This window comes from Peromyscus eremicus, chromosome 9 (assembly GCF_949786415.1).
Source record: "Peromyscus eremicus chromosome 9, PerEre_H2_v1, whole genome shotgun sequence".
In the NCBI taxonomy this organism is placed as follows: Eukaryota; Metazoa; Chordata; class Mammalia; order Rodentia; family Cricetidae; genus Peromyscus; species Peromyscus eremicus.
In genome coordinates, this window is record NC_081425.1 from 52,040,748 (window position 1) to 52,059,854 (window position 19,107).

Sequence of the window (19,107 nt, forward strand, 5' to 3'; positions counted from 1 at the left end):
CCCCTAGAATGTCATTTTGCCCTCAACCTTGGAATTTCTCCCAGGGCCCTTGTAGTCTTGTGCTGTCTCCTGTCCTCGTCCACTTTAGAGCAAGACGGGAGGAAAAGGCTTTTCCAGCCTGGAATAGGTCTGATGCCAATAAATGGAAGGGACGGGTGTAGAGCCTGGCACAGCCCAGAATGTCCTTCCTCGGGACGCCATGAGTCCTGTAGGCTCCAGTATCCGTTAGGTGATGGAGCCCATGCTAGGAAGCACTTGGTGTTGGGTCAAGGTTGCCAATAGAACCCTGGGTTCCAGCCACCCCCAACTTGCCAGAAGAACCAGCACTTCTTTCTCTAGCTCTTGTGGTATTGGCTCTGGCCCAGCCCTCTTCCGTTTCCCATAATTCTTGCCTCTTTCCATAATCCGTGGTTTCAGTTTGACTTTGTATATAAAGTTGTTTGTTGGTTTTTTTTTTTTTTTGGCTTTTTGTTTTTTAAATAAACCAAAGTCAAAAACAAACCAAGTGTGTCCTTGTGGCTCTCCTCTTTTTCCAAGCTGCCTGTGCTCTCCCTGCTTGCCAAGCCTCAATTCTCTCCAGAAGGCTCCAGAAGGCTCTAGAAGGCAGGCAGGCAGGCAGGCAGGCAGTGAGCTGCCACAGGTTGTGATTGAATGAAGGCCCTCTGCCAAGTTGGCAGGGCTCTGGCAAAGCTGTGGCAACTCCCCCATGGTATCAGTTACAGCACACTAATGTTTTACTGGAAACTTTACTTGAAAATAAAATTCCAACAACACAGGTGAGACATAGCCTTGCTTTGAGGCCTGTGGACCAACGTGTGACATTCTGTATAGTAGACAGCTAGAAACAAAGTCCGTGTACCAGGGAAAGGTGAACACCCAGGCCTTGTCCCTAGCTTGACCTGCAGGGGACCAGCTTGGGTTATGTTGTCATGAGGGGCCCACTGCAGCAGAGGGACCAGAGTTCTGCTCCCCGGGGCCCTGCCTCTCACCCAATAGGCTGAAGCGTCACGAGGGGAGGGGATGGTGGATTCCCTAGAGTAGGTCCTCTGGAGGTAGTCAGAGCTAAGGCCCCCAAGTTCCACAGGAAGCCCAGACCCTTCTAAAGGCCGAAGCTCCTGCTGGCCAGACAGTATAGCATATAGCACATTCTGGACGGTTCTGGAAGTAAACAGGCCCCTGGGTTTTTTCTACATTGCTTATCAGCATTGGGCAGGGGGTAACAGCAGCCTGTGAGGCTCCCAATATCAGGCTCAAGGAAATGGAGACATTTAAGTCGGAGGACTGGCAAGGTAGAATAGTGGCCACCTGTCTCCAACTGGCAGACCATTGGGAGGTCCATGAATCCATGCCTGCTAAGAGCGAAGACTATAGAGATGTCATCTGTGTCCCAAGGAGTCTAAGGACTCCTGAGGGACTGGGGCTCAGTCATCAGCCACGATGGAGAGGGCTCGGAGCTCACTAAGTTTGGCCTCGTTTTCCCGCTCCCGCTGCTCGTCTGAGTGGCCTGGCTGGTCAAGCTGCTGGGTGAGGTCTCCGAAGATCTTATGCATTTCTGAGTAGTACACAACCTGGGGAAGAGGCAAGAGTTGTGGGTAGGAACTGGACTTCGGCTCTACACAGCCACCCACTCAGTGAAGCAGCCAGGAGTTCAAGCAGGGCCGGGGTCTGGGTCTATCGCTTGCTTCTTGCTGAAGTGGGTCGGGGGCTCGCTCTTGCTCTATCACTACCTCCCAGATCTCGCTCTATCACCCATCAGCCTAGGGATGGGTGAACCACAGCTGAGGCTTTTGGGAACGTCTACTGCGGAGAAAGGTTTATAGTAGAGAGTCAGTAGTTCCTTGGGGAATGGGGTTGTGAAGGAAGCATGGCCCTTTAAACTCCTGGCTCCCCAAAACAGCTAGTATGGAAAGGGGACTGCATCTGAAGGTGGCTGAGGGCAGGCCTGGGTTTACTGCCTTTCCTAAGCTAGGAGGAGCCAGGGGTTTTGGTCATGGAATAGAACATGGCAGACACTGGCTCCCCAAGCCTTGAGAGCTGGTTCTAGAAGTCAAGGGAGGTGACAGCTTCCCAGACTCCACCCCTCCCCACTTTTGCTCCTGATCGCATCCAGGTTAAGCTGCCTAGATGAAAAGCACCAGTGAGGGCGTGTGAATGACAGGTCCAAGTGTGGAGGAGTTTCTCCAGATGGTAGATGATGACTTCTACAGAGGTCAGAGGCCATTTCTGCCTCAGTTTCCACTCCCTGACATGATAGCGCACACTCATCAAAGTGTCCCACGTTCTGCTCTTCAAGCACCTCAACTTTGAGACCGTCTCCGGGATCCTCCTCCCTTTGAGAAACTGGAGGATGGTGTCCAGAGGGTGGGAGTGGTGTCCTAGGAAGTCTCCCCAGAAACCGCAGCTGGGGGCCCCAGTTCCTTGCCTGGGCCACGCTGCCTGGTGAGTCACTGGGATGCTCATTCTCTAGTGACTAATAGCAGCAGCAGCAGCCGGGTGAGGAGGATGCTGGCACAGGAGAGGCAGTAAACAACCCCGGCTACCCTGCTGCTTGGTTACAGGGCACCCCATTGCCTGGGTACCCTGCAGCGTCCTCTAAGGATCTGGGGTGGGGATGGTGGACACAGGTCACTGGAAGCAGAGGTAGGTGTCATGGCAAAAGGGGGCAGGCCAACACCTCCCCTTTAAATCCACTCTTCATCCAAACAAAGGGTGCGGCAGCTGGAAGGTGGCCCTCGTCTGCAGGGACAATAGTCCCTTTGCTGTCTCGGTCTCACTCCCTAGAGAGCACCAGACTGAAAACATGGGTCACTAGCAAGTCTAGGCTCCAGGACAAACCTTGCTTGGGCTTCTTGATGTCAAGCATTTTAGCCCATGGCTTTGGGTGTCACCCAAAAGCGAAGGATGGGAAGCGGGAATCAGGCTTTACTCAGGGCATTTGTGACTAAGGGAGCAACAAGGAAATGATGATGTCCACTGGAGGGCACCAGAGGCCCAGGCAAGACAAGCAGGGCAGGCAGAGCTTGGGGACAGGAAACCTTTAGCTTGGGGACCAGTTAGTGTTGGCGTCCTGAGCCAACACCTGTGATCAGTTGCGGGGAGTCCATGTGGAGAAGAGCTGCTCCTGGCTGGTACCACTGCCTCTCCCACCATGCCGGTGGGAAGAACAATCCTAGCTAAAATCTGAAGATGAATGGGGAGGGGAGGGCGGGAGCGGCATGGCATCCCATTTGGGCCCTCCACCCCAGTGGCCGGAGACACTGGGCTGCGTCCCACTCTCTGGCGGCCCCTCCCATACCAGCCTGCACTGCACTGTCTTTCCACTAGGGGGAGCATTATACCCAGTGGCCAGAATCTCAGAGCTGGTCCAGGACCCCTCCCTAGGAAGCTCAGTCAGGGTTCCTGCGGTCTCCTGCTAATAGAAGTCTCCTGTTGGGTCCTCAGGCATTCACTCTACTGGCCTCTCAACCACTTCTGCAAAAGGCCTGGCCAGTTAAAGGGGGCTAAAGATGCAGCCTGGGGTCTTGCTGCTTGAATGTAGGAAGAACTCAAGGGGTAGAGAAAGGGTTAAACAAGAAGGAACCTTGTCCATCATAGGGCTGGGATTAAGTGGATTTGGCAATGCAGGATGCCCAAGAGTAATTCCAGCACAATATCAGTGCTGGGCACCAGGGCTGACATGAATTCCCATAGTGCCTGGGGCAGGGAGGTGCTGCTGTCTGTGCAGAGCATAGCTACATCTAATGGGTACTAGGTTCCTACAAAGATCATTTCCCAAGGGAAGAGTCTCGCCTCACCTGTGCCCGGATCAGGGACTCAAAGCTGGGCTGGAAGTAGTCAAGTCGGCTGCCATAGAATCGCGGCATCTCATCCAGGAGCTGTTTGTTCTTGGCTTCAAAGTCTTCCCGTACAGGCCGCAGCTCTTCTCGGGCCTGGAGAACAAGACCCTGGTGTCACTGAAGAGGGCAGGGTGTGGGGACAGCTAGTGTCCTGGGTCTGCTGGTCCCCAAGCGAGGCCCTCGTGGCAATGGTTGTTCTGTTGCCCCCTCCTGCCTTCTCCCTCGGTACCTGGTGGAGCTTGGCCAGCACCGGGCCAGTCTTCTCCTTTTCCTCATACTTCTCCATCTTGGCCTGCAGCCTCCGGTAGTCTTGCAAGGCCTGCTCCCGCCGCTTCACCGCCATGTTGAGGCTCGGGAACACGCTGCCAAACCTGTTGGGCACAGCCTGGTTAGAAACAGGCTTGTCATGTGGAGGTGTATCTGACAGTCACCACTTACTCAGAAACACGTAGGACACACCTACTATGTGCCAGAGCCACAGGGCTCTGCAGCTTTGGGACTTGTGCTTGTAGGATGTTATGGGGAGCAGCAGGCAGCAATGACCCCAACGGTGGTTTGTGAAGACAGCTCTTTGTCTTGTGGCTGTCTCCCTACACACCCTGAGCCCCATCGCAGAGAACGGCAGGGCTGGGATACTCGTGAATATACTACAAAACAAACCAAAACAAACAAAAAGGGAAGGCCAAGGCCACAATCAGGTAGTAAGGGTCCAGAAAGGACCCGGAGTGTCCAAGTTTACCAGCACCTATCCTACCACACCACAGTGCCATTGACAGGTGAGAAAAAAAGAAGTAAGAGTCTGGCTAAGGGTCCCTTCACACTGCGGAGAAACACAAACGCTGTGGTTTTCCCACTAAAAGAACAAAGGGAAAAACCACACTTTAGGAGACAGCCCTAGCCCCTCCTACCCAACATGACTAAAAAGGAGCATGACACTCGGAGAGAGGACTGGCCATTCAGAGGGCTGCATTTGAGTGTAACTATCATCATCAGGGCCACCTTTTCCCCATGGAGGGCCACTGTATCTTAGATGATCCGAGGGGAGAGCCACTTTTCGGGGGCCCGGACAACAGTAAACATTCTTCTTGACACAGACAAAGGATGGAGGCGAGGCAACTCTGTAAGCAGCTCTTCTGGAAGTGAGAAAATGGGGTATGCAAAGCCTTGAGGGGCTGTAGCTGACCTTGGTGCTGTGCAAGGCTTTCCTACCACACCATGAGGTGCCCACTGTGCCAGCCAGGAGCTCTGACAGCCTGGTACGATACGGACTCAATACCTCTGGTCACTCAGGTGGAGAGTCACTGTTGGTGACCTGGGACCAGAAGAGTCAGCTAATCCAGGAAGAGCCAGAGAGGGCAACAAAGCAGGCAAACAGAAGTCAGGGGGATGGGATCTTCTCAGTGGGACCCCAGTCAGTGGCTGAGGCCAGCCTTTCACATACATCAGTGCTGAGAGAACATCTGAATGCTTAGGGTGGGCTCTGACACCACAGGAAGCACCATTCCCAACCTCTGCTCCTTACAGGACATGATTATGAATTCGGTACTTAAAAGCTTCACACAAGTCAGGGACACACAGATGAGAGTAAAACATACTCCTGCTAGAGAACAGAATGTAAACCCAGCCAGGCATCAGGGTACCCAAACAGGCAACAGGCTCAGGGAGCAGATCCCGGTGTAACAAAGGGCTTCGTCTCAAAGGTCACTAAAACCAGTTCCTACAACTTAACCTTCTAAGCAGGCGCATCACTTTCCTGAAAATGCTCATGGTTCAAGGCTATCAGAATTTCTCTGAAGCCTCAGCCACAGGACCTTCTGTAGAGTAATCAAACCAAGACTTGACGGGAAGGTGTGAACCCATGCGGCTCTGTGCAAAATGGATGTGGGGAGGGGGCACCACCAGGTCCCACTGGCAGGAGCCGGTCACATGGCCTGTGTCTTTGAGGCAGCTGTGCCTGGCCTGCTCTGGAGCCCCCCCCTTCCTGGGCAGCTGAGCAGTGTGTGGCTCAAGGGAACAGGTGCCTCGGGCCTGAGAACCTACCACCCTGCCCTTCCCGCTATCCCAGAAGCTTGATCCTGTTGTCAGAAGCAGCCTGCTGCTTGGGTGGCCCCAGGGCCAAGAATGAGAGACATGTCGGCAAGAGGCAGAGGTGGAGTCCTTTCCTGCCCAGGCCACACAATCTCTTTGCTCATTGGAACTCACCTCTGGGGACAGGGGAGACAGGGGTAGGGGTGGGGTGGGCATCACAAGAAACAAAGCAATGTGTGAAGGGCATCCTGCAGGTGTGAAATGACCTTGGTGCAATGCTAGTCTCAGCACAACCTGGACATTAGCCCATGGTCCCAGTCCTTTTCCATGGTTGTCATCTTCAAGACCAAGTCACACCTACCAGGAATATTAATACTAACACTTCATGACCTGGCCAGCTCATGAAGGACCCACAATGCAAGCACAGGTCAAAGTGCAGAGCTGGGAGACCACGGCCACCACAGACTAGGGGTTACAGCCTTGGGGCATGTGGTCTCTACACACCATTCACTACTTAAAAGCGCGGATTCCTGCTTAGGAGCCTGCAGGAATCAAGACCCCCACCGTCTGCAGCCGCAACTGGTCCTGCTGCCCTGCTGGAGACTCCTGACTCTTGGGGGACTCCCATGTCTCCCTCAGATCTGTCTCCTCCAGCAGTACTCATCAATCAAACGAAGATCTGATCGAGACCTGAGCTTGGTTAGTAGCTTAGACTACTGGAGATGAGTCACTCACAAAGGGAAATCTGGGTAGCTCTGGGCCTAGGCCCGGTAGGCCCTGAGACAAGGGACAGGTGTCATGTTCTTTTCATCTGAGGGGGCTACTAATGTCACTCATAGGAAGAGTGCCCGTCCTAAGGTGATGGAGGGCAGAATTCCTGCTCACTGTCCCACCAAGCCTCCATTGTGTATTTTCTACTTTCCAGCCTTGGACAGATGTTGCCAGTTACCTGATAGCAGGATCCACTCCAGATGTGGACTAACTCAGGTGGCTGGTGCAGAAGTGAGGTCCCTGTGGCGGGACCTTTCCCAGATATGCTAACGGACCTAATAGGGTTCCTGCTGACCTCTTGGCAAGGATGAGGCATGGGCCCAGCTCGCCTCAAGGCACAAAGCTTCCATTTCTACTGGCCTGTTCCAAAGACACACGGTAGAGAAGCCAGATCCTCTGCTGGTCTCAGCTGCCCCTTGACAAATTAGTGGTAAGAGACAGGCCGTATTGTTTCCTGGCCTTGCTCAAATCATACATCCTCAAGCACACTAACCCTGCTTCTAGGTACCAACTCTACCATGCTGAGGGACTAGACAGACTTAGGCTACGGGAGTGGCTGGGACACTGTCCCTGCTCAGCATGGCAGTACACACGCCTGGGCTCCGTTGCCTGAGTCCTCAGTCTGTAAGTGCCTAAGACTGAAGCACATTGATCTTCAAAGATGGGGGGTGGGCCTAGGTCTACACCAGGGCTCCGGGGAGCTCGACCTAGGAGGTACCCATTTCTTGCCTGGCATAGGGTTCAACACCAGGCTTGCTCCCCAGGGAGGTAAAGCGTGGGGTGAGGAGAGAGTGGGGAGGGAAAGAGGCCGGCTGGGAGGTGGGTTGGGAGCAGCCGGCCTGGTGGGGATGCCTGCCATTCCTCATCTGTGCCCACACAGCCGGGATCTTCCGCCCACCAGGAAAGGGAAATTAAAAGCATCCCCATCCGACATGTGAACAACCCAGGGACTGGGGGATTAGAGACCAAGCCCCCTTTGTGGGGGATACTGGGGGCGACAGGGTGGCCATGATCTTCATTAGAGGACAGGAAAGCTGCAGTTTCCTGTTTCCGGTGATGGGGTCCCTGGGAGCTTCTCTTCTGGCACAAGGCAGCAAGGCGGGAGGAGGGAGCAGGCAGTGGTGGTTTATGTGGTCATGGGGGATTGTATTCTGGCACAAGCCAGCCAGGCCTGAGGCTCACACAGAGGTCAGCGGATCCATGGCGGAGATGGTGGCCGCCCCCTCTGCCACGCCCCCACCTTCCTGGCAGGTGGTGGGCTGCTAGCATGGTGGGAAGCAGCCGGGGTTTCTCTCTACTTGGCTGCAGAAGCCAGGGATCCGATTTCAATGCCGCCTCGTTGGTTGTGAAATCGAGAAGGTAGTCAGCCCCCTAGTTCTCTGAGCTGGCACTCCTGCCAAACTCTGCCAACTCTGGGTGCCTGTGGCTGGCCCCCTGCATCTCTGGCACAGCAGACTTCTCTGTGCACAGAGGCTCGTCTCTGAGAGCCTTCCACCCAGTTCTGAACCTGTCTTGGAGAGCAGACCAAATGAACAGCTCCTTCTGCACTCAGGTCCCCATGCAGGTCCTGTGGTTTGGGGATGAGCTCTGATCATGAAGCAGGGGTTCGAGAGCCCAAGCTGATGAGGCTGGGGTGGTGGGCATGGGCCAGGCTTGGCCTTAGGGCACTGACAAGGTTAGGAGGGCTCTTCCTGACCCCACCCCCGGCCCGAACAGGGGAGGAACAACAGCACTCCCCGACACCCCAAGACTGCAGGATCAAAACCTGCTCTTCATCTCCCTCCAGCTTGATCCTGGCCTAATGATAATGAAGCGGAGGCTCACTGCCCAGCCCTGGCAAGGCAGCTGCCAGGGACCACCACAGAAGAGGTAATAAAGTGCAGCTGCTGGCGCAGAGCGGGAGCCTTTCTGGGTCAGAGCAGGCTGGGAGAGGCTGGGAGAGAGGAAGCACTCAGGAGCTTCAAGGCAAGGCTTGGGCCAGCCTCCTCCCCTGGGGACCCACAGGACAAGCCTGTCTGATCCTTGACCAGGGCCTGCAGGACCAAAGACGGACTCTCACAGAACTCCCTGCTCTCGCAGGTCACAAGTGAGGGGACCTTCCCAAGCAGGATGCGGTGGCTGCTGCTGCGCCCTTCCCCATGTGCGGCCACCCCCACGTTTCCAAAGCAGAGTGCTGCAGGCAGCTGCATCCCAGGCCGGCTGTGAGATGAAAGGCCTTGCTCATGTCTGCTGAGTGCTGGCCAGGCTCTCTGCTAGCTGGAATCAGCCAGCATTGGGCCTCACGGGGCCCAACCAGAGGCAAAGGGGAAGGGGCCTAAGACCACCGGGGCAGTGTCTGGCACCATGGACATTAGCAGCGCCCTTCCCCTACAGACCGACTAGGCGGCACTGGCGCTCTGGAGCAACCAGGAGCCTCAACCATGGGACACGATGTACGGCTGGTGTCCCTGTTGTTTCTTGTCATCGGAAGCTGGGGACATGCTGCTAGACATGCTTCTTGGTTCCTCAAGGGGCTAGCTGATCTGCTTTTCCCACAAGTGCCCTGAGGCCCATTTCCTTGGATAACCTTACTTACTTTTTCAGGGGTTCAATCACTGTCTTTTGGATCTGGTTCACCTGTCAAAAGAAGAATCAAATGGCATCCGAACTGTGATATCTAGACTCTTCTTAAAAGAGGAGGCTCTAGGTTTCTCACAAGTCAGAATCCTGAGAGCTGGGCAAGGGGGATCGGGGTGGGATAGGCAATATAGTATCTGTATTCTACAGCCAGAGCAGGTGGAGAGGCCAACCAGGAAACCATCGAGGGCTGAGTCTGGTCTCAGGTCAGGCTCTTCCTGTCAGTGCCACTGGCACAGGTTTGTGATGGTTTCGCTCAGTGTGGAGGGCTGGGTGGGCAGAGCTGCCCTACAGAGCACCTCCTGGCTTCACTGTGGCCCCTCAGTGACATGCCTCACGGAGACATGGGCAACTGACCAGCCTGGTTTGGGAAGAGCTGGCCTGGGGATATCAGACCTTCCGCGGCTGAAACCCCAGCATTGCTTGTGACCTACGGGCACTGCATCGAGGCGGACCCAAGGGGAAGGGCTGAGCACTGGGCACGGGCAACAAGACCTGGTCACCTTCTCCTGGTTGAAGGCATCCATCCGCTTCATAGCTGTGTCTAGGGCTGTCACCATGTTCAGAAAGTCCTGGTCCTGCTCACACAGCGGGTTGGAGAGTAGGTCCAGGGATATCTTCACAGCAGATTTAGACATGGCTGTTACAGAGGTAAAAAGCTCTGTGAGTTCCCAGAGGGCCAGGTTTCAAGGTCTCCTTAGAGTTCCTTGACCTCCTATGGCCTAGGGGTCTGACCTGATCACCTCTGCCTAGGCCATGGCTACCAGAACACTGAGGCTCCAGAAAGCCATGTGACAAGTTCCTTGGTGTTTCCCACAACTCCTAGCCATGAAACACTGTATCACTGGATAGCAAAAACTCCTAGGCTGTTCCAGGACCAGGTGGGTGGGAAGCTGTATAACACATTTCTGCTCCAAAGATGCTAACTCAATAATCCCAGACTACAAGAACCTGTATTGTAGGTGGGCCTCTCCCTACTCTACTGTACACAGGGCTAGTCCACTCATCAGGCCTGGGCAGAGGGTGAACACCTGAGGTGCTGTGGGCTGTCCAGAAGTCACAGGCAGCACCGAGGAGAATGGAGACCCACTGCCAGCCTTGAGGCTCTTGATCTTGGGCGTGCTTTTAGCTTTCCCTTATTTGCACATGAACTTGTAGAGGGGTAGGTCGAGGGCCTAGAGAAGGACCAGGCCGGCTCAACACTGTCCACACCTGTTTCTGAACTTAGCTGGCTGAGTATCAGAGCAGAAGACAAATTCTGCATGTGATCTTGGTCACAAGGCCGAGGAGCGACAGAAGACAAGAGTCTTGTTTCTGTGCTTTTAAACTGCGCAGTGTGCTGTAGTCTAGGCTGGCCTCACTGCAGCCCAGCTGGGCCTCCAATCTGCAGTGATCTCTGCCTCAGCCTCCTAAGTGGTGGGATTCCAGGCATGCACTACCACACTTGGCTGGAGTTTGTTTTGTTTATTATCACTTTAGTGCCACAGCACTTGAGATGCTATTGATTTTAAGGCACACGGGTGCCTTAAGAAAGAAAAAAAGAAGATACCAATCGCCAAATCACCATATTAGCAAGTGCTAGAGAACTGCGGTCTCGAGGACATTAAATTGAAGGGGGGGTCTTAGAATGGATGGAGGGGGAACCATCTCCCAGCTGATTACAAGTGGGACCTTCTTTGCCATCCCAGCAGTGAACAGACAGCGCATGCCCAGTGGCGGGTCCCCAGGAGGGCCTTGACACTCTAATGTGGGAGAGGAGAAGCTCAGGCCCTGCCAGAGGTCCCTGTCACACCCAGGTCCTTCCATAAGAGGCTGTGCCTGCTGGGCTGCCCAGACTGCCATGGAAGCCGGTAGGGGTTAGTCACCAACAAGACGAAAGGTAAACTTGCCAGAAATGTTGAAGCCATGGAGGAAGAAGAAACATTTATGAAGTGATCACAAACAGCACAGTCAGAAGATAGTAAAGATCTGCACAGAACTGCAAACATTTCTGAAAATGTCTTCTCTTATTTTCTCCCCAGTATTCGATGAAAAATAAAAATCTCAACACCAGTCACAGGATAGTGGAGGCTCTCTTCCACCTACCTTTTCCTCTCCTTACACTCTCTCATTCCTTACACATTCCCAGACCTCTGCCTGCTGAAACCACACGAAGCCAACATGTTGTATTTGCTTGGCCACTGCCCTGGGCACAGCTAGGTCTGAAATCTAATCCCATACACCCATTCTTGGTCCCTGCTCCAGGTAACAGTCTTTCTCTCCTGCAGACTGGGCGGTGGTGGGTCCATGGCCCATATGGCCTAGCCCCGAGATTGGCAGTCTTTGAATCTTAGGGAAAAATCTTAAGACCTTCCCTTGTGTTTCTGAGGTCCCAACAGCTTCCAGATGAAGCCCCCCAAAGTCCTCAGAAACTGATCATTCTGAAAACTCTGGAAGTCATATAATTTTTCTAAACGGAAGATCCTCTTTCCAGAGCATCAGCGAGGATTTTAGAGCCTGTCTTGGAACTTGGGAGAATCTGAGGTCACAAAAGCCATATAGTTCATTTTCCTCAACTGTTGGGTCAGTGCCTCTAAGTACGTTCCTAGTCCCACTGTACCAGAGTCACAATTTATTGGAGACACATTTCCAGGCCTTGTTTGGACTTCAGAATGCTAAGGTCAGGCCTGGCATCCTGTGCCATCACCAGCCCACGGTGACACTGCTGTCACCCATGTGACAGACCCTGAATGCAGACCGTGTCTACTTGCTTGTCATGCCTCACTAGGAAAACAAACCCTGTCCTCATTTCTACTCTGATACTCAGCTGTCTGGGAAGCAGGTACCAGCGACTCCCTTGCTGGAAGGCAGTGGGAAGTGATGCAAAGCCCTCCACCTAAGTCAGACCCCAAATACATCTAACAGACCAGCTCCCAAACCCGACCCCTGGCTCAGGACAGGCCTATGCTGGAGACGGGGGGGGGGGGGGTCCAGAAAGTGAGGTGGGAGTCATGTTCAGACCAGCCCATATCCTTGGGGTTGGCAGGGAAGCTTTGGGGCACAGACCAAGAAGGCTGGCCTTCTGAGCATGGGAGGGCAGCCCTGCAAGGCCCTTGGCAGTCACAGCTGCTCCCCAGGAAGACATTTCTCTCTCTGACCTGAAGCTGTTCAAAGTGTCTACTGAAGGAATAAAGATGGTGTAAGTAACCAGCTGAGGCCTAGTACCTGGCAAAATGGGGCAACCCCAAGTCTGTGGGCCTATCAAAAGTTTGCTTTTCCACTGCATGACAAGTGGGACCACAGTAGGCTCCCAACCCACTCTGAGCTGACCACCACCCTATGACCTTTTAGGTGACATCTGGATACCACTGTGCTACCCGAATCTAGATTCTACTATTGGGGCAGCCAGTCAGAAACTGAGACAGGTCTGGTTACTGCAGTGAAGTACCCCCTCCCATCCTCCACCCTACCCCGTCCCTCGCTGCTTCCTAGCTTAGAACAGTCAGAAAAATAAGCCTGACACAGGCAGGTGGGCTGGAGAGATGCTCAGTGGCTAAGAGTACTTGTTGCTCTTCCAGAGGACCTGAGTACAGATCCCAGCACCCACAAAGGGGCTTACAATTGCCTGTAACTCCAGCTCCAGGAAATATAATGCCCTCTTCTGGCCTCCACAGGTACCTGCAACTCATGTGCATACACACTCACATACATACCGCCCCCCACCATCACACACACTTAAAAATAAAAGAATAAGAGGTTTAAAAACAAAAAAACTTCTGCCTCTAGACAAAATGATTTCCTCCTTTTAAAGACAGACATTTAGTTGGGCAGTGGTGACACATGCCTTTAATCCCAATACTAGGGAGGCAGAGGCAGGCAGATTTCTGTCAGTTTGAGGCCAGCCTGGTCTACAGAGCAAGTTCCAGGAAAGGCACCAAAGCTACACAGAGAAACCCTGTCTCGAAAAACAAAACAAAACAACAAAAAAAGACGGACATTTCACACGCTCTGCCAGTCGTAAGGATGTGCAGTAGGTAGACTTCTTGAGGCTGTTCAAGCACTCGGCGACTACCACAAGACACCATTATGTCATGTGGCTGAACAAACAAGTCAGATCCTTAATTCTACTTCTGCCTTTGGGTCAGTGAGCACAACCACTGGGGAAGGGCCAGCTCCACCTCAGGGTGTTTGCTGCCATGTTCTCCCAGGCACATCTACATAGAGTACTCCCTCATCCTTTCAGGTACAGGGGCACCTTCTGAGAAAGGCTTCCCTGCTCATCCCACCCAAAGCAGCACTGTTACCCCTCGTCCCTTCACGGTCCTTCCTTGCACTGGTCATTGCATGGTGCTATAATACACAGTGACTGACTTCCTGCATGCCTTCTCTCCTAGGACGGAAGCTCACCGTTGAACCTCTAGCATTGAGATGTGTGCCTGGAACAAGTTGGTTCTCAACCGGGATTTGTCAAGTGGGAGATGGTGGGTTGCCCTGGTCACACCTGTCTCTCTGAAGTCCCTATTATAAAGTGACATGCAGACATCCCTCTCCTGGGAATCTGGAGAAGCTGTCAAGGTCCACTTGGCAGGAGCCTTGCTGCGGCTACTTCTGCTGTTGCTGTTGTTGGTGGTACCGTTGCTCTTAACAGAAGCAGCATGCTGGTGATGATGCTGCTCTCAGAGCTTTGCACCAAACACACAACTTCACCATCACCACAAGCCACGGGGCTGACGACCAGCAATGAGGGGACTTCCCAGACAAGGCACAGTGAGGTTGGGGGCAGTGTTGGGTTAGGGACTGTTAGGCCTGTGCTTGGTGAGGACAGTAAGGGGAATGTTCTCTGTCACTCAGTGACAGAGTCTCTTGATGCTCCCTGACGGAAGCTGCCTCAGTCACTGGGCCCCTGGGCCCCTGCGCCTAGTTCTTCCTGAACAAGTCTCTTCAGCCAAGAGGCCTCCCTAGTCCTGACTGCTGGCCCCTGCTGGCCCTCACCAGAGGCCTTTCTGTGCCCTCTGTGGTGACAGAATGGACATACTGAAGTTTGTCTGGCTCTCCTTGCCGACTCTGCGGCTCAGCTCTTTCGGCTGCTGTTGCCATGGGAGAGCCACGCTGCCGACTTCTGCCAGGAAGGTCATGCTGCCTTTTCTCTCCGTCCCTGACACCGAGGCAGGGAAGGGACTTGCCATAGCAGCTTCTGCTGGCTGTAATACCATCCTAACAGGACCCTGGAGCATCTGTTCCCATGCCCAACCAAGCAGGAGTGGCAGGACCCCGTGGGAAGTGGCGACCTCATCAGAGAGAATGACCTCTCTCCGGCCTCTTCTTAGGTTCAGTGTGTGGTGTCTTCTGAGCACAGTGACTGGTGAGTTAGCCCTGAGGGTCTGAGGAAACAGGGCATCCTCGGCTGCACCTGCCTCGACACACACGGGGCGGGGCCACTTACCCAGGTCGGCATCCGTGCTTTTCTTCATGTCCTTCTGCAGGCGCTTGGTTTGCTCCTCCAGCCTGAAAGGCAAGGAGCGCGTGGGCACCTGGCCTCTCTGCACTAGGGCCTCACTTCTCTGCCTCAGGTGAGCCTAGCAGGGAGGGAAGCCACTCTCCGTGCGGTATCTGTCACAGATGACCATGCCGCCCGCCCGAGGCTCTGCGTGAGGCCCATCACCCAGAGCCTGTGCCCTAATGACCTTCCCAGAGCCAGTCTCCTGCTAGAGCTGTCTTGGGTTCCCAGCTGTAAACGGACAAAGGCTGCAGAGGCTCCGTGGCTGAGCCTGACCTGGCCAGGAGGGGGCGGGGCAGGTAGACCTGGCAAGAAGAAGCGTGTGCCCCAGCAATCTCCCATCTCACCCTCCTGGGGTTACACTCACTGCTGCAGTTTTCCATACTCCCGTTCAAAGTCTCTCTCCACCTGGAAGGGGAGAGAGCTCAATCAGTGGGCAATGACAGCATGATGGAAAAACCCTCCCCGCTCACTGAAACTCGCTCCACGCCCTCCCCCGCAGCCTGCAGCAACAGCACTGTCCAGTCCCTACACGCTCCAGCGGATCATTAGCAACAGTGTCCCTGTGTTCCCAAACTAATGAAGTGTTTGACTTAGGGAGAAGGCCTCTCCTCCCAGAGGGGCCAACCAGGCAAGCTGGCAAGTCTCAGCGGATTGTGCCTTAGCTCTGTCACCCCAGAGTGAGGTACTGCTAGTGCCCTTTCCTCGTCCCAACTCGGATGGCAGTCAAGGTGATTGACAAGACAAGACCCCACCTAGGAGTCAGCAGGGCACCAAGGAAGAGGCGAGTCTGGAGCAGCAGGGTTCCGTCATGTGTTAACTGTGAGGACTGAGCAAGTGACTTCCCTTCTCAGCCACAGCTTTCTCATAGACCCTACCAATCTGCTGTTGGGTCTCAGGTACATCGAAAAAGATCTTGTGTGGGACATCAGGTGGGAGCCTGTTTTAGAATGAAGGGGCCCTGCACCTGAGCCTTCAAGGTGTGCATTTCTGGGGGTGTCCAACCTGTGGCCCACATGCAAGGCTAGCCAAGAATGTAGCCTGGCACAAAACTGTAAGCTTATGAAGCTATGAATATTTTTGTAATTAAAAAAATTTAGCCAGTTGGGGATTTAGCTCAGTGGTAGAGCACTTGCCTAGCAAGCGCAAGGCCCTGGGTTCGGTCCTCAGCTCTGGAAAAAAAAAAAAAGAGCACTGGCTGCTCTTGAAAAAAAAAAAAAGGGGAGAGGCTGGAGAGATAGCTCAGAGGTTAAGAGCACTGATTGCCCTTCCAGAGGTCCTGAGTTCAATTCCCAGCACCCACATGGTGGCTCACAACCATCTATAATGAGATCTGGTGCCCTCTTCTGTGTACATAATAAATAAATAAATCTTTAAAAAAAAATTAGCCAGGCAGTGGTGGCGCATGCCTTTCATCCCACCACCATAGAGGCAGAGGCAGGCAGATCTCTGTGAGTTCGAGGTCAGCTTGGTCTACAAAGCAAGTTCCAGGACAGCTAGGGCTGTTACACAGAGAAACCCAGTCTCAAACAAACAAACGCCCTCCCCAATTCATTATAATTGTGTTTATGACGTATATGTGAGCACAGGCATAGTGTACCCACGGAGGTCAGAGGACAACTTTTAGGAACTGGTTCTCTTTGCCCCGTGGGTTCTGGTGATAAGAGGCTGTCAAGCCTACAGAGCAAGCGCTTTTACCTACGGAGCCACCGTGCTGGCCTGCACTTTATGTGGTTTTTGAAAGTGAACTTTGTAGATGACAACGCCATGTCATGAGATCGAAGGGTGACCTAGCCTAGTTACCTGTCTCCCCAGCATGTGGTGCAGGAAGTCAGTGGAGAGAGTGAACAGAGGCAGCTGAGAGATGGACTTGGAAGTCGATAGTCTGGTATCTTTGAGCTGCGTGCTTATTGCTCATTGGTCATTTGAGCACTTGTCACTGCTCTGGCCTCGCTGTCTCACTTGCTCGGGGGAAGGTAATACATGGCTAGGTGCCCAGCCCACAGTGGTGACTACAGAATGCACATCCATGTTCTTTTCTCGTTCGCTGGGCATGGGAGGGCCACAGCAGCCTGGAGATGCAGACCGGGATGCCCCGAGCAGCAGCCAAAAGGACTTGAGAAATGGCAGCCAGTAAGCCCTGATGTGGGTAAGTATGGAACCTCATGCTAGGCAGTACCACATAGCTGTGGCCTTCATAGCCCAGAGGACGTGGCTGCTGAGTGTCGTATTTTTCTTCATATTAGCATTTACTTCCAAAAGGACAAAATGAAAACTAAGTGTTTCTTGGCCAGAACCAAACTCTCCTGGAGACAGAGCTAGGCCCTTGCTCTTCTGGGGTGGTGGGGGCTGCGCCCCTGTGTGGCTGCCTTTGGCTCCCAGCCTTCTTCTCTTTTGCAATGCCTGAGCGTGCTGATGTGTGTGGGATGTCAGAGAGCACCTGGTCGGCCTGGCTGGGGACTGCTTGGACTTGTACAAAGGGGCCTTCAAGCTCCCAGCCAGGTGGGATTGTTCAGGGGGAGCAGAAGCTCACAGTCTGGGAACAGAAGCTTGTCAGGGTGGCCACATGCTCTTTCTGCTTGGTGCCACTCAAGGCCACCTCACAGGAACATGGAAACACCACCTCTCCTGATTCCAGGAGCCATGGTGCAGCTCATGGGTCCCTCATCTTTCTCCCCAGAAGACAGAACCACTTGGGGTAGGACCAGAATTCAAGGCCCTCAGATTACAGCTGACAGAATAGAGGGACACACTGGAGTTACATTCCGAGGTGCGTGCCTTCTAAGGGGAAGAGCCAAGTGGAAAAGATCTGAACATTTTTGAATGCTTGGTACCTTTGCCAAAAGGCAACTGGAGGCCAGTCAACAACGCAAGTGTAAACACATGTGCATGGATTGTCAGGGGATCGGGCTGGGTCGGGCTGCTGAAGGGTAGCCTAGGGAGAACCAAGCCCCAGATGATGCTCCCTACATTCTCCCGGGTCCAGGGTGCAAGGGCAATGCCTAGGCTAGCCTGCCCAGCAAGAGCTCGGCATTTGCTAAGTGAGGGAACCAGCTGAGCTCCTTCCAAACTCGAATTCCTGGTCAAGGGGAAAAGGAGGCCGCAGGCAGGGCTGGGGCTCTGGATGCCAAGGCTAAGGCGTGTCAGGTCAAAGTGAGGCAGAGAAAGCATTCTGAGAGCCACACGAGGATGTTACGGGTGGACAGCATCCTCCCTCAGTACGCTCCGGGGCTAGCGGGGATTAGAGAGGCTGAAGTCTGGAATCTTCCCCCACTGGAGAGGCTCAGTGTGGCTACTTGTCTCTGCCCCGGTTTTGCAATGCACCTCCCTGGCTAGGAACCTTGGCTTGTGTCTTCCTATGTGCACAAGACCTAGGGAACCCTTGCTTGGAGGGCATGGGAAACAGTGTCTCCAAGAGCTCCCTTGTCCTCCATGAGAGAGGGTGTGTGTGTGTGTGTGTGTGTGTGTGTGTGTGTGTGTGTGTGTGTGTATAGTATGTGTGGTGGTATGTATGTGATGTATATGTATGTGGTGTGTGTGTATGTATGTGTAGTGTCTGTGGTGAGTATGTATGTGTGCTGTGAGTGTATATGTATGTGTGTGGTGTGTATGTGCGTGTGTCTGTATGTGATGTGTGTGTGTGTGTGTTTCTGGGTTTGTGTTCTTTCTCCATGCTAAGACACTCTGAGGCTCCAGAGGGGACTAACAGGAGTTGGATCAGGAGGTAGGAGCTGTGGGCCTTGTCACAGTGTCAATGGTCACCCCCTGCAAAGAACACGCCATTTCTGCCACAGCCTCAGGTTGGGAACCTGAACACAGGCAGGGAGTGAGAGCAAAGACAATGTTTTCTTTGTGGCTGGGAGCTGGGTACTCTGAGCCAAAAACCTCCCGAAACTCCCTGAAGATAACATGATAACAGGGTGCCATGACTTCCAATAACCTGGGCAGCCACATCTGTTCCTATCCATAGTGCGTCACCAGCGTCCAGGGACAGCTGCCAGAGATTTGGAGACATCTGCACAGCCCAGGCCTGTGCTAGGGGTAGAGAGGTGAGCAAGAACCCATCCAGAAAGGGCAGGGTCTTGCTACCTATGCTGAAGCACCTGGGAGCTGAGGGGAATAGGCTGAGCAGATGAAAACTCCATTCTAAGCCATCCCTCGGCTTTCATTGTTGGTGAAAGATCAAAGGCCTAGCCCACAACTTCACTGTACCGCGGAGTGGAGCTGCTGGGACAGGCCGAGTCCTTGATGGCTTTGGAGGAAGCCAGACCAGCTGTTAGGGGGGCTCCTTACAGTCCAGACACTGGACTAAGTGCCTTATATGCATTGGCTTGTGTGGGACTCTTCCTACGTGGCAAAGGTACTGGGGTTACCCTTACC

The 19,107-nt window shown here is 53.7% G+C and overlaps 1 protein-coding gene across 1 annotated transcript in view; it reads right to left on the minus strand.

Annotated features, from left to right (window-relative positions):
* Window positions 1–1,143: 1,143 nt before the first annotated feature.
* Window positions 1,144–19,107, minus strand: part of Bin3 (bridging integrator 3) — a 40,157-nt gene continuing 22,193 nt past the window's right edge. The window contains exons 3-9 of the mRNA XM_059273381.1: window positions 15,095–15,135; window positions 14,674–14,735; window positions 9,755–9,891; window positions 9,211–9,251; window positions 4,066–4,207; window positions 3,795–3,929; window positions 1,144–1,568 (exon numbers count right to left, since the gene is read on the minus strand). Of these exons, the coding sequence (XP_059129364.1) occupies window positions 1,422–1,568; window positions 3,795–3,929; window positions 4,066–4,207; window positions 9,211–9,251; window positions 9,755–9,891; window positions 14,674–14,735; window positions 15,095–15,135 (705 nt within the window). The 3' untranslated portion in view covers window positions 1,144–1,421. The remainder of the gene's footprint in view (window positions 1,569–3,794; window positions 3,930–4,065; window positions 4,208–9,210; window positions 9,252–9,754; window positions 9,892–14,673; window positions 14,736–15,094; window positions 15,136–19,107) is intronic.